Below are 14,529 nucleotides of genomic sequence, written 5' to 3' on the forward strand. Positions count from 1 at the left end.
ATCTATTGCTGTACCATAAACTACTTCTAAACTTAGTGACTAAAAATAATGATTTATTATTTTTTATGTTTCTATAGACTGGGTAGTTCTGGTTTTACCTGGCTCAGTCATGTGGCTACATGCAGCTAAACACGGAGCTGGAGGGTCCAAGATGGTCTCATGCATCTGATAGTTGGTGCCAGCTGTCAGCAGGGGGCTGGCCTCAACTGGAACAACTGGAGCACTTGGACCTCTCTCTCCATGTGGTCTTCCATCTAGTCTTCTTTATGGCATGATGGTCTCAGGGCAGCATTCAAGTGGGCAGTCCCAATTACAGGACTTAGCAAGCACATTTGCTAATACCTCATTGGCCAAAGAAAATCACATGACCAAACTCACAGTCAATGTGGGATGCCTTACCGGGAGGCATGACTCACTAGGAACTATTACTGAAAAAACACTACAGAAAGGAACACCAGAGCTTCCGGTCAAGATGGAGGCGTACATACACATGCTTCCCTCCTCACACAATCACAGAAAGAATTACAAACAGATCTCAGAAACAAGTAACACCCAGAACCATCAGAAAATCAAGCTGTATGGAAGGCCAACAACCAAGGATTTGAAGAAGCCACATTCATCCAGATGCGCAGGAGTGGCTGAGTGACAGACAGGGCGGAGAGGCGGCTGCAGCAGCAGTGGAATGGATGGTCCCACATTCACATGTGGTAGATAAAAATCAGGCGGGATGCCTTGGGAACCAGCCATCCCAGCCCTAGGCCAGATCACACAGCCCAGGGTTCCAGCACCAGGAAGATAAACCCCCATTACCTCTGGCTGTAAAAACCTGTGCATGTTGGGTTGGCAGAAGAAACTACCAGATTTTCGCTGCTTAAAGGGCCCATATGGACTGAGAACATATGCAAACCCCACAGTACAAGCTGGAAGGGTGCCAGTCGCAATATGGGAAGTGGGTAAGGTGACTGGAAGAAAGGCAAGTGCTGGGCAGACCTCCAGAGGCCAGGCAGCAGCCCTGTTCTCTCTCCAAGCGCACCGCCCCCCGCCACACACACACACACAGAGCCACAAAGTGGTGTGGTGGGTTGCCCCACCCTGGCAATTACCTAAGGCTCTGCCCCTCCCAATTTACAGGTCACTTTTCTACATAGGCAGCACTACTAAGACAGGGAGTCAAAGCAGCTCTACCCAATACACAGAAACAAACACAGGGAGGCTGCCAAACTGAGGAGACAAAGAAATGTGGCCAAAATGAAAGAACAAAATGAAACCCCAGAAAAAGAACTAAACGAAACAGAGATAGCCAATCTATTAGATGCAGAGTTCAAAACACTAGTGATCAGGATGCTCAAAGAACTCATGAGTACAACTACAAAACAAAGGAAGAAATTAAGTTTACACTAAGTGAAATAAAAAAATATACACAGGGAACCAACAGGGAAGGGAAGGAAGCTGGGATTAAAGTCAACAATTTGGAACAAAAGGAAGAAATAAACATTCAACCAGATCAAAAAGAAGAAAGAAGAACTGAAAAACACCAGGAGAGGCTCAGGAACCTCTGGGACAACTTTAATTTATGCATGTACCAATGCATGAATCATAGGGTTGTCAAAAGGAGAAGAAGAAGGGCAAGAAATTGAAAACTTACTTGGAAAAATAATGAAAAAAAAAACACTTCCCCAATCTGGCAAAAGAAATAGACTTCCAGGAAGTCCAGGAATTTGGGACTCGGAGAGTCCCAAATAAGTTGGACTCAAAGAGGAACACATCAAGGCACATCATAATTAAAACGCCAAAGGTTAAAAATAAAGAGAGAATGTTAAAAGCACCAAGGAAAAAGAAGAGAGTACCTACAAAGGAGTTGCCATAAGACTGCCAGCTGATTTCTCAAAAGAAACTTTGCAGTCAAGAAGGGACTGGCAAGAAGTATTCAAAGTGATAAAAAACAAGGTCCTACAACCTAGATTGTTCTATCCAGCAAAGCTATCATTTAGAATGGAAGGGCAGATAAAGTGCTTCCCAGCAAGGTAAAGCTAAAGGAATTCATCATCACCAAGTTATTATTACATGAAATGTTAAAGGGACTTATTTAAGAAAAAAATCAAAACTATGAACATTAAAATGACAACTCACAACTATCAACAACTGAATATGAAAAACAAAGACAAAAATAAAGTAAGCAAACAAGCAGAACAAGAATAGAATCACAGACATGGAGATCATATGGAAGGTTATCAGGTGGGAGGGGAAAGGGGGGAAAGGTCAAGAGATTAAGAAGCATAATTATAGGTACAAAATAGACAGGGGGATGTTAAGAACAACATAGGAAATGGAGAAGCCAAAAAACTCTTATGCACAACCCATGGACATGAACTAAGGGGCAGAGGGATTGTTGGAGGGAAGGAGGGTACTGGGTAGGGGAAGGGGGCAAAATGAGAAAAATTGGGACAACTATAATAGCATAATCAATGGAACATACTAAAATAAATGAATGAATAAAAGAATTGCATAGTATATACATTATATCTCAATAAAGTTCTTAAAATTTTTTTTAAAAAAAGAACACCAGGTGGACCTCCACTCATTTTATGGTTGGGCAAAGGGAAACCCAGATGAATCAGAGAAGAACCACAAGAGCATCGTGCAAAGGAATCAAGAGGGGTGTGAACTCCACTGGGAAAGTGCCAAGCCAGTGCTTACGCTACCTTGGGAGTGAACGTCTCATCCTAGTCCCGACCTGAAACTATCCTCTGGACTTGGCAACCCAAAGGCCAGTTTCTTTAACATCCCAATATTAATTTCAGTAGGCAGTTTTACAAATATATTAAGTACCAAATACAACTCAAAATACAAAGCCACTATACAAATCAAATGGAAAGCCCACAGTGTTTTCAAGTGGTTTTGACCGAGACCCACAGTAAGGAACACGTTCAGGAGTGTCTAATCCACGGCCCACCAGCCACATGCAGCCCAGGATGGCCATGAATGCGGCCCAACACAAAATCGTAAATTTACTTAAAACATTATGAGATCCTTTTTGTTTTCATTAGTGTCTGTATATCTAAAGTGTGGCCCAAGACAACTCTTTTTCTTCCAGTGTGGCCCTGAGTTGCCAAAAGTTTGAATACCCCTGCATGTGTGCACCAAATGAAGATCCAGTGCACGAATGCACACGTGTACACACCCAGGCAGGCGTTTCCTGAACAAAGAAAAGATGATAGTAACTTACCCTTACTGTGTGCAAAGCACGATGCCATTCTCTATTTGTTTTTTTAATGCTAGTCATGCCTTGCTAAATTAATTTCACCATGCACGCATGGGTCATGGCCTACAGACTGAAAAATACTGACTTGGCCATCCAAAGCCAGTTAGAAAGCTGGCCAATTCCTGCTTTTAGTCTTGTTTGGCTTCACCTGTTGGTTATTTTAAAATTAAATTTTATGCCTTCGGGCGGGCCTCCCTTCTCTTGTACCATTTCCGACTGTCTGATACCGAACCACTTCACACATTCATGTTACTTGCCTGGCCCTGAGTGCAATTCTTTTGGGGCCTTCTAGATCTCTAGATTCTAAAGGAATAGATGGATGCACTTATGCACTCCATAAATATTAAATGCATGTCTTGCACATGCCAGTCACATTGCAGGCACCGGGAACACAGCAAGTACAGACAAAAATCACTGCCTCAGTGGAGTTGAGATTCTAGAAGAGGAAGACAGAAAAACAAAGCAAAGTAAGTCTATTCTTTACTAGAGGCTAGTACATTCTCTAATGACAAAAAGACATAAGGGGACAAGCATGCTCTAAGATCAGCAGGCAGGTTCCACACCCTTTTGTGGAAATGAGGGAGCCTAATATGTTCCTACCTAACAGAGAAGGGGTGAGAAAGAGTGTGAAGGAGCACAACCCGAACTTCCCTTAAAATAAGAGTCCCCAGTCTGCCCATCCCATCTCCAAATTACTCTACCAAATGGCAAAGCATCAGTAACTCTAACTTAGAAAATTTCAAACCCGGCCAGCCAGTAAGGGGGAACCACTGAGGGATATGGTCACTGACATAGAGGCCATGAGGTGGGAAGCCTTGCAAATGTATTTCCCACTTTTCCCTAATTTGGCCTTCCAAATCGCCATCACCCCTCCTCCTGCGGGATAAATGGCCCCCTCACTAGCTCTGCACACATAACCCCTCTCGACCGGATTCCTGGTGACTGCGCCTGCCTTATCTCTGACTTTCCTCCCTCACATTTTTCGCTCCAACAAAGCCAAACACAACACGGTGGAGTCTTTCACGCTTCTGTGCCTTTGGACACGCTGTTCCTTCTGCCTGGAAGGCCCTTGGCCTCGGTCCCCGCGCGCCCCCGCCCGCCTCCTCCGCGAGCTCCCATTCATCCTTCAGAACCCAGCCTGGATGTCCCCTCCTCCAAGAAAACCCCTTAAACTCCTCGGCTTCATCTCTGACCCGAGTACCCCTCTCTGTTTTGCTTCTCTGCACTGTAATTACTGGTTTCTCCTCATCTCTCCCCTTCCAGGCTCGGGCCTCCTCCAGCGCTGGAGCTGCATTGGATTAGTATCCCAAAGCCACCAGTTCCGAGCGCTAAGTGACAGAGCTTGCACCTAGGCTCAGGCTGGCTTGAAAGCCCCCACTTCTGCCCTGCGCCTACCCAGTGGTCCCGTGGGGGCCCGCACTCGTGCATTTCCAGAGCACCAGGCTGACCCCTCGCTCGGCCGCCCATCCCTGACATCAGCAGCGGGCAGCGCCGGGCAGAGAACGACTACAAGTCCCGGCACGCCCCGCCGTAGCCGCGCATGCCCAGCGAGCCGGCGTTTGAGTGGCAAGTTGTTTGTTACAGCGAACACCAGCTGCTCTCCGCGCCGGGCGCCGTGCGCCGCCGCTCCGCCACCGCTGCCGCCCTCGCCCGCAGCCTGCCGCCCGTGGCCCCTCGCAGCTTAACGGGCCTCTCCTTTGTCCGCCCGGGCCCTCCCGCCGCCGAGCTCCCGGTCCCCGGGGCGGTTGCCCGCGGCGCTCGGTGCCGGCAGGGCGCGCAGGGGGCGGGGGCCCCGGCTCGCCCCCCGCGGATGAGCCGCGGCGGAGCGCGGGCGGACGATGGAACTCCACATCCTAGAGCACCGACTGCAAGTTGCCAGCGTCGCCAAGGAGAGTATCCCGCTCTTCACCTACGGCCTGATCAAACTTGCCTTCCTGTCCTCCAAGACCAGGTGAGCGCGCGGGGACGCGGCGCCGGCCGGGGAGAGACAAAGAGGCGCACCCGGGCGGTTGTCCTCGCCGCTGCCGCTCGGAAAACAACTTCCAGCCCCGGGGAGCGCCCTCGCCCCGCAGCTCTCGTTGCTTTTGACAAAGGCACCCAATCTGCCTTCAAACGGGGTCCTTCCACCCCGACCCCCTAAAACGCATCCCGGCCGCTGTCTTCCTCCATCTCAGCCCCCTCCCTCCCAGACCCTTCCCGAGATTCGGAGGGCCGGGGTGGCTGCAGTGACGAATCCGTGAATGAATGAACGAACGAATGAATGAATGAAAAACAGGTGTGGGGACGCGGCAGTGAAAAAAACCAACTACCACCCTCCCCATCCCCCAATCCCTCGGTTGGGCCGGCCCCCATCCAGGGCCGGGAGGGTGGCGGGGCGGGAGGGGGGGGAGGGATTCTGTTGAGTGCGGCGGGTAGCATGAAATCATTAGTGGGTGTTTATCTCAAGGTGCTGCGGCTGTTGCTGACGTTGTGGGGGGCTGGGTGAGGGCGGGAGAGGGGCTGCGGGTGACGGTCGCGGCGGTTCTTAATCCTTGGGGTCCGGGAAGGTGGGAGGGGGGTGTTTTGCCGAACCGTGGAAGGGGGAGGAGCAGGCGTGTTTATGGCTCTGCCTTGAGGCTGGGCTTGGATGCTGCAGGAGGAAAAATAGTTGAAGGCCTTGGGAGGTTGAAGAAAAACAAGTTGGATTTTCCTAGTGCCAGGTCAGGTCTGATTTTGTGAGCCCTTGTGGGTGCTTGGATTAGGGTGTTTTGTTTTGTTTTTTAAGGAGCCGGAGCCCAGTGGAGTACGAGTGTGAGCTGAGCTAGCCTCTGTAACTTAAATCCCTTGTTTGCCCACCATTGTGACTGTTCAAAGGGATGAAGTTATTGCTGGTTGGTTTTTCGGAGGCTGAGGTGGAGTTGGTTCTACCTCGCTGCAAATTGAATGAATAAATTACAGGTCAAGGTTAATGTTAAAATGACCAGCCCTAAGCTGCCCCCTCGGGCGCTGGGCTCGAGGGAGCTCCGGGATGCAGGGAAATAATTCAATCCAAGCCTCTTATCTGCCTGGTAAAGTTCTTGCCTGGAAACCTCACTTTGATGTTTGTGTCTGAGCGGAGAGCTCAGTCCCGCCATTGTTTGCAAGATGGAACGAGATCTGCCAGTGGCATCTTGTTTACTTTCTTCTCAGGCGGCCCGATGGGGTCTAGAGGGTTGAAATCCCTGTCTTTGCTGGGCCCTGGATCCTTTGATTGCAAAGGTAATTATTAAACAGGTTAATTTAAAAGGAAAAGCCCACAGCTCAGGTTCTGAATCTCTCCTCCGCTCCACCCCCACCCCACACACGTACACACATCCCCCCCTGGCTGTTGACACCCATCATCCTGCATCTACCTGCCCTCTCTCTACCCCCCACCCTGTCTTGGGTTCCAAGGCTGGAGTAGGAGAAAGCGGCCTTGTTTTTCCAACCCTTGGCCCTCAGCCCCAGGCAGCCCCCTGGCTGCTTTCTCGGCTACCATTCAAACTGGGATGATGACTCAGGCTGCGGCTGTTGGGGCCTGGGTGCTGGGAGGAGGGGGCATTGGAGGGCTTCTTAGGAAGGCCCAAAGGGGCCAATCCCTCTGCCCTTTGTGGAGGGACTGACCCTCTTCCAGCCCCACCCCAGGGTCCAGTTTGGAGGACTCATAGATAGGCATGCCCAGTGCACAAGTCCCTGACCACCTGTCTAACTAAGGAAAACCCACCCTTCAGTGGGTCCCGCTTCTCCCTCTCCTGCTGGGGGCGTCTGGTGACCAGGTGACCAGTGCAGTCTCAAAATGACTTGGAGGTCAAAGGTCATCTCCAAGTCTCTAGGGTACTGTTCTAAAAGATGCTGAGTTCGTTTGTCAAATGGCCGAAAGCTGCCTCCTGGCACTCCCGGCCAGGATACTGGCTTCAGATTATGACTAGCCCCTCAGTGCCTGCTTGACAGTGGCAAGGCCCTGTTCCTTCTCTGACTGTCAGTTTTTCTGTGATGAAGACAGCACCACTTGAACAGCAAGTTTTCAGAGAACTGCTGTGTGTGTAGCATGGAGTAATTATGGAAATGGGTTTTTTATCAAGTATAAAGTGGAATATGGATATACTATTTAAGCTATTCTGAATGATCGATCGGTCACCCAGGTAGACTTTTGGTCCTCTTTGATGTTTCCATCAGTACCTACCCACTAGCGGTGGCCCCTAGCCCTTTCATTTTCCTCACCCCACCCCCAACCTAAGTTCAGATCAACCTAGTACAGCATCCACCCCCCACCCCCCGCCAGGGTCTCTGTGCCACCTGCGTACAGGTTTTCAGTCACTGTCCATAGGGGCGACTCTTGCCATGGCATTTGAGGCCTTTCCAGATTTGGGTCCAGAATCCTTCTCTTTAGCCACTCTCTGGCAAACACTCTGGTGACTCACAGTTTTCTCCTTCCCTTCACACCTCTGTGCTTTAGTGCTTCTGTCTCAGCCTGGAACCCCTTTCCCCAGCAACTTTCTATCCAACCCTCAAGATACGGTAATCTCACTATGAAACTTTCCTGAAACCCCTTTCCCTCCACCCCAACAGACTTAGTCACTTCGTCCCTCTGGTGTCTGCCCGGGTGGGGGCTTGGGGAGGAATATGGCATTGGTAGACCCCCATTCTGTATGGGGGTGCAGCTGGTTCCCAAAGATGTCCCTCCCTCTTGGAAGCCCAGAGCCTGATAGGAGAGAAGGACTGAGGTGATCACAATACAGTAGGTAGGTAGAATCAGGGAGGGGGGGTGTCTACTGGGGTGGAGCAGGTGTTGGGGACAGCTTGAGGGAAGCATAGAGACTTCCTGCAGGAGGTGGCGCTGGATCTTATGGCTTTAAAATAGGAATTAGCTAGGTGATAAATGGGGTCTTGGTCCCAGATCCTGCGTATACCCTGGTGCGTACAACCCTTTGAATCAGGTTTTACACCTGTTTTGCAAAGGACTGAGACTCAAAGGTTAAGTGACTTGCTCAAGGTCACACAGTAAGTGGTAGAGCCAGGACTTGAATCTGCATTTTTCTGACATAAGCTCAGAGTTTTGCTATTACAGGTTGTAAATGATGCCCAAATGCAACAGTGATGCCCAGCACTTCTGTTTGCAGCATTCTGTTCTAAAGGGTTTAGGAGCACACAGTGGCACCTGCCGGCTTTCTGTATCCCTTCTGCCCCGCCTTTGTGACCCTTGTCTTCCAGCAGGAATGTTTGTCCTCATCACCTCCCATCTAGACTCTCTACTTTCTGATGGCCCAGCTCAGATGCCCCCTCCGCTTCATGTTTCATCACTTCTTAACTTTTGTCTATAACAGGATATTGTTTGCTTGTCTTATTCTCCCACCTCAACTTTATGCCCAGGAATCCTCTTGTGCATCTTTTTTATCAACTCCCCCGCCCCAAGTACCAGAGATTAACAGTGCCACCACTGATTTCACCATCTCTCACTAGAAGCACTGGGTTTGGAGAAAGTAAAGTGCCTTGCTCAAGGTCACACCGCTGGGAAAAAACAAAATTGGGATTTGAACCAGGTCCTCTCTCTACTGTGCTTAGCACAGTGCTTTGTAGGCACTTAGTAACTGCCTGTGTGATGGATGTTCCACTCGGGCACAGGGTGACCCAGATTTCAGCCAGAGTCTCTCATGAGTGCCCTTGGGGGCTGGAAGAAACGTGGCAGGCAGATCACACCTGGAGAAGCACAGCCCAGCATCCCTGCCCTGGCTCTTTGCTCCCACTCAGGGCAGCACCTGGGCACAGCCAGAACAGGGGGCAGAAGCCAGCTCAGTGCACTTATTCAAGGCACACTGCTAGATGGCAAGACCCTGGGTGAGCAAAACCAAGGGTACCCACAGAGCTTCTCGTCAACCCTTGTGATGGACTCAGGTTCTGTAGCATAGCTGAAGACCCACCACAACCCGACACTTCCTTCTCTGCAGCCTTGTCTCTCATGGCTCCCAGCTGTAACAGACCCACACTCCTACACCCACACCCACATGCTGTGGTGTCTCCAGCCTCATGCCTCTGTTCTGTCTGCCTCGAATGTTACTCTTTGCCCTACCCGCTTTGTCCATCTGCTCATTCTTTTAGATGTCATTTTAGCCCCACCACCTCCAGGAAGTCCTCCCTGAGTGCACAGCTGAGCTCATATGTGTTGGTATGATGGGCTTAATCTCAAAAAGATGAAATGTGACCCACTGTGGAATATCAGCTGGATGCCTTGGGCCATTGCTTAGCTGGCCTCAACAATAAGCAGTGTGAACTTTGCATGATAGGTTATAAGTCGGGCTGCTCTAGGGTTGATAATTTAAAGGCTTGATGATATCATCAAGGACCCCAGCCTTCCTGTGTGTTTGGCCATCCTCAGCTTGATGGTGTGGTTCCCTGTGGAACAGCCGGGGCAACTCCAGGCCTTATGGGCCGGAGCAAACTTAGTGGAGGGAAAGGGCTGTTGTCTCAAGGTGTCTCTGAGAAATCCTTTCCAGGAACACCCTCTGCTCCCGCACAGACTTCCTCATGTCACTGATGAGACTGGGTCCCATGAGCGTGCCTGCACCAATCACATGCACACGGAGTGAGACCATCACGGACCAGTCAGGATTCACTGCACCGTGGTTACTGGGAGGTGGAAACTAGTGCCACCCTCTGGGACGCGGATTTGTTCTCTGCAACCCTGTAAGGCACAACTGGGAACACCGATAAGTATGCAGTGAGAGCCACGATGACAACTCCATGTTGGCCAGGTTGCCCCTCTTTTACAGATGAGCAAACTGAGAAACTTGAGTGCCCCAGGACACACAGAAGTGGTAGAGCTGGGATTCAAACCCAGGAAGTCTAATCATAGACCCAGTCTTGATGACTGTGGGGCCGGGCCTAAAAGCACACAGGTTTAGGCACACCTCCTCCAGGGACCACTCAATAGAGGTGTCACCAGAAGGCCATAGCACTGCTCCCCACAGCAAGGAAGTAGAGGGTAGGGGCAAAATCATTCTCCTGAAATGTATTCCAGTGCAGGAAGCTGAAAGTCCCCAAGGTGAATGTGCAATAAGCGCATTCCCACAGGAGACTCAATCCCGTGGGTCTCTTGTCTGTCTGTCTGCCTATCTGTCTTCAGGGCAGTGCAGATACTTGGCACAGCCAGAGCCCTCTAGGCAGGAGAAGCAAAGGCCTGGAANCACTCAATAGAGGTGTCACCAGAAGGCCATAGCACTGCTCCCCACAGCAAGGAAGTAGAGGGTAGGGGCAAAATCATTCTCCTGAAATGTATTCCAGTGCAGGAAGCTGAAAGTCCCCAAGGTGAATGTGCAATAAGCGAATTCCCACAGGAGACTCAACCCCATGGGTCTCTTGTCTGTCTGTCTGTCTATCTGTCTTCAGGGCAGTGCAGATACTTGGCACAGCCAGAGCCCTCTAGGCAGGAGAAGCAAAGGCCTGGAAGCTGGAAAGAGAAAGGCATATGCAGAGCACAGACTGTGGCCCATTGTGACCACTGCATGGGGTTGGTGCCTGTGGTGTGTTTTCTTCATGCAAAACCTGTGCATCATGCACCTGCATGAGCAGAGCCCAGTGGGAAACACAAAAGGAGCTTCTGCCCTGTGTGGAGGGAAAAGGTGTTCTCTGCCAAAGCCAGAGGGTGAGAGGCCCAACGGCCCACGTGGAGGAGACAGCTCCAGAAGCGGACAGAGGCGATGGGGCCCAAGCTGGAACATGTTGGGGGGTCACCCTAAATCCCTGACCATAGCTCTGCTTGCTCAAAGTCCTTCTCAGACTGGGCCTGATCCAGGTTTACTTGCTTTACCTGGCATTGTGGATATTCCTGGCTCTGACTTCTTGTGTCCTCTCTGGCTTTGTCTTGTCCCTACACCACACATGCCCTATTTTTAGAGTAACTCGTTAGTTTTTAAATATCCCAAAGTGTTTGACACTGTTCCCTTCAAAAGCTGGAACTCCCCTGCCTGTAGGTGAAGTCCGGGTTAGTGACTTTCTTCTAACTGATGGGAGGTGACAGAAGTGAGGCTGCGAGGCTTCCAATGCAGCATCAAAGGACAGCTGCTGCCCCTCTCCCTCTCCCTCTCCCTCTCTCTCTCTCTCTCTCTCTCTCTCTCTCTCTCATCCCTTGCTCCGAGCAGAGCCAGCCGCCATGTTGTGAGGACTCGGGCAGCCCTGTGGAAGGGCCCACAGCGGAGAGGCACTGAGGCGATCCTCCAACAGCCCGTGAGGGAGCCACCCTGACAGCAGACCCTCCCTCTCGGGCGGGCCCACCCAGGGCCACAGCCCCTGTCAGCAGTTGGACTGCCACCAACCCACCACGTAAGAGGTCCTCAAGCAGTTGAGCCACACCCAGCCAAGTTCCTAACCCATGGGAACTGAGAGAGAGAAGTTTGTTGTCTTAAGCCACTAAGTTTTCGGGTCATTTGCTATGCAGTAGACAGCTAATACAGTGACTGGTTATCATCCTAGTGGGGACATTTTTGAGAACAACAGGGAGCATTGAAACCAGTTGCCTTGGAGAACAGGACAAAGCAGAAAGGGGGATCTCCTTAGCTCTAGTCCAGCCAGACAGCTCTCTCAGTCCTTCACCTGACGCACACTCTTCTTGGAGTCGGTACCAGCATCAGCTCCTCCAGGAAGCCCCCTGGGGCTGGGCGAGCATCTTCCTGGGATCACCCTGCCTTGGGGTGGAGGCTGGTCCCGCTCTGTCTTTATCCCAGGCACCTATCCAGGCCTCAGGACCAGTGCTCCGTGGCACCAACCTATCTCTGGTGGTCATGCCGAGGCCATTGTGAAGGACTGAATTGGTCTCTCCTGAGCCTGCACACAGCTAGCAAGGTTTTTTCTTACAATAGACCTCTTGGGTGAATAGCCAGCCTAGTCTCGCCAGACCCTGTGCTGTGCCTTGGTGCAGGCAGGCAGGCCCACTGAGCTCTCCAGAAGCTGACAGTTCACCCAAACCTTTAGCCAATCGGTTTTGGGGGGGGGGGGTTAAATTAAAACTTCTAAAGGGAAACTCGCCTCCAGATGCCTTCCATTTGTGCTTGCCTGAAGTATAATATATTGGACATATTCTGTTCCCTGAGGTAGGTGCCTAAGAGCTTAGGTCTTGTCTGTCCTCCAGCGTGCACAGCAGCAGCACTCCCCACACCCAAAAGGTGGAAACGCCCATGTCCGTCAGCAACTGAATGGGTGAGCAAGACATGGCACACACACGTCTTGCTCACCCAGACGGTGGAATGCTACTCAGCCCTNGAAGCTGACAGTTCACCCAAACCTTTAGCCAATCGGTTTTGGGGGGGGGGGGTTAAATTAAAACTTCTAAAGGGAAACTCGCCTCCAGATGCCTTCCATTTGTGCTTGCCTGAAGTATAATATATTGGACATATTCTGCTCCCTGAGGTAGGTGCCTAAGAGCTTAGGTCTTGTCTGTCCTCCAGCGTGCACAGCAGCAGCACTCCCCACACCCAAAAGGTGGAAACGCGCGTGTCCGTCAGCAACTGAATGGGTGAGCAAGACATGGCACACACACGTCTTGCTCACCCAGACGGTGGAATGCTACTCAGCCCTAAAGAGGAAGGAAATTCTGACACAGGCTACAGTGTGGGTTGACCTTGAGAACGCCATGCTACGTGAAATTAGCTAGTCATAAAGGGACAAACACTGTACAATTCCACTTCCATGAGGTACCTGGAGTTGTTAAAATCGTAGAAAGGTGAATGATGGGTGACAGGAGCTGGGGGGGGTGCCATAGGAGCTGTTTAATGGTGATGGAATTTCTGTTTTGCAAAATGAAAGGAGCTGGGGCGTGGGCCACGCTGCAAATACTGCTGAACTGCACACACTCAGAAATGGTTAAGATGGCAAATTTTATATCACATGTGTTTTTTAAAAAAATTTTTTTTAGAAAGAAGAGCCTAGTAGTGTGAGGACTCAAAGGGCAGTGTGGCAGGTGGAGGCCAGTGAGTCAGGGCAGCGTGGTCACAGATTAAGGCCAGTGAGACAGTGGCTCTGAGCATGTTATGTACTAACTCATTTAATCCTCACAACCACCCTCACTGTACAGGTGCTGCTACCAGCCCCACTTCACAGATGAGGAAACTGAGGCACTAAATACTTCAGTACCTTGCCCAAGATCATAAAAACACAAAGTAAAGAGTAGGGTTTTAGTGTGTTTCTTTTTGAACAACAGCTTTTTTGAGATAAGTCACCCATCATACACCTTAGAAGCTTATAGCTCAGCCCTGGCCAGGTGGCTTGGTGAGCTGGGTGGCAAGGGTCCACTGGGTGGCGAGCGTGGGGCGGGGGCGGCCTCTGCGCCCACAGCGCTGCCGGTATGCTTGGCCTCGGAGTCATCAGAGAGGTCAGTCTGGTTGTTGCAGGATGGAATGACTAATTCAGATTTTTATTTGACAGGGGGAGCTTTTTCAGATTTGGGAGAGTTGTGGGGACTGATGGAGGTGGGCGGCCTGCTGCAAGGTCAGGCAGTCAGAGCCAGGAGCCCAGTGCCCTCCAGCGAGCCTTTCAATGGTGTGAGCTGTCTGCTCCCACCAAGGCCTTGGGGGCCGCTCTCTATACCCCACAATGGGAAGTTCTGTCCAACTGGTGCTTGTACACCCCAGACCTGGCGTGCCCCAAATGATGCTCCCACCAGACCTGTTCCTGCCCTGCTCTGTGTCCTCAGTCCAGCCTCTCTCCGGGCCCTTTCTGTAATCCCCCCTTCTCCGCACCCGACCTGTGGCCCCCCAGGAGGAGGACCCTGGTCCTACTCCTGCTCCCTGGGCCTCCTTCTCAGCAGGAGGGCAGCTTTGACTTGCAAAGAAATCCAGTCCCATCCCACTGCTGTGTGGCTCGCTGTGTGGCTCCGGCATGAAGTCCAGGTCCTGAGGGTGGCCCCAAAGACCCTGCCCTGTGGAGTCTGCCTCCCCAGACCCCTCCCTACCTTCTCTTCATTCATACTTCATTCTCACTACCCCTCTTCTCTGACCAGGACACCTTCTCATTTGCCCTGATGTCCCTGCCACCCGAGTCGGGTGCCCTGGCTGTGCCATGCACAAGCTGTGCGGGCCAGACTGGTCACTTCCTATCCTGAGCCCTGCCGTCCTGTCTGTGAGACTGGTCAGTGATAGTGCCGGGCAGTGGTGTTTGCCCAGCCTGGAAGGTTTGGCCCAGTGAGAATGGGCGTCTCTAAAGGCCAAGCCTGACGTGGGTGGGGGCTGTCACTGCCATCTCAGTGGCTTAAGCAGCAGGGATTCTGCATGCCCAGCCCTCCC

The 14,529-nt window shown here is 51.4% G+C and overlaps 1 protein-coding gene across 2 annotated transcripts in view; it reads left to right on the plus strand.

Annotated features, from left to right (window-relative positions):
• Positions 1 to 4,845: 4,845 nt before the first annotated feature.
• CASTOR2 (cytosolic arginine sensor for mTORC1 subunit 2) overlaps positions 4,846 to 14,529 on the plus strand; it is a 47,399-nt gene continuing 37,715 nt past the window's right edge. For both annotated transcript variants that reach the window (XR_005065850.1, XM_037041735.1), the window contains exon 1: positions 4,846 to 5,213. Coding sequence is in view for 1 of the 2 variants with exons in the window: in XM_037041735.1 (XP_036897630.1) it covers positions 5,101 to 5,213 (113 nt within the window). In the remaining variant the exon portion in view is untranslated. The remainder of the gene's footprint in view (positions 5,214 to 14,529) is intronic.

The sequence above is a fragment of the Sturnira hondurensis genome, unplaced genomic scaffold (assembly GCF_014824575.4).
Source record: "Sturnira hondurensis isolate 20B ecotype Veracruz unplaced genomic scaffold, ASM1482457v3 Scaffold0003166, whole genome shotgun sequence".
In the NCBI taxonomy this organism is placed as follows: domain Eukaryota; kingdom Metazoa; phylum Chordata; class Mammalia; order Chiroptera; family Phyllostomidae; genus Sturnira; species Sturnira hondurensis.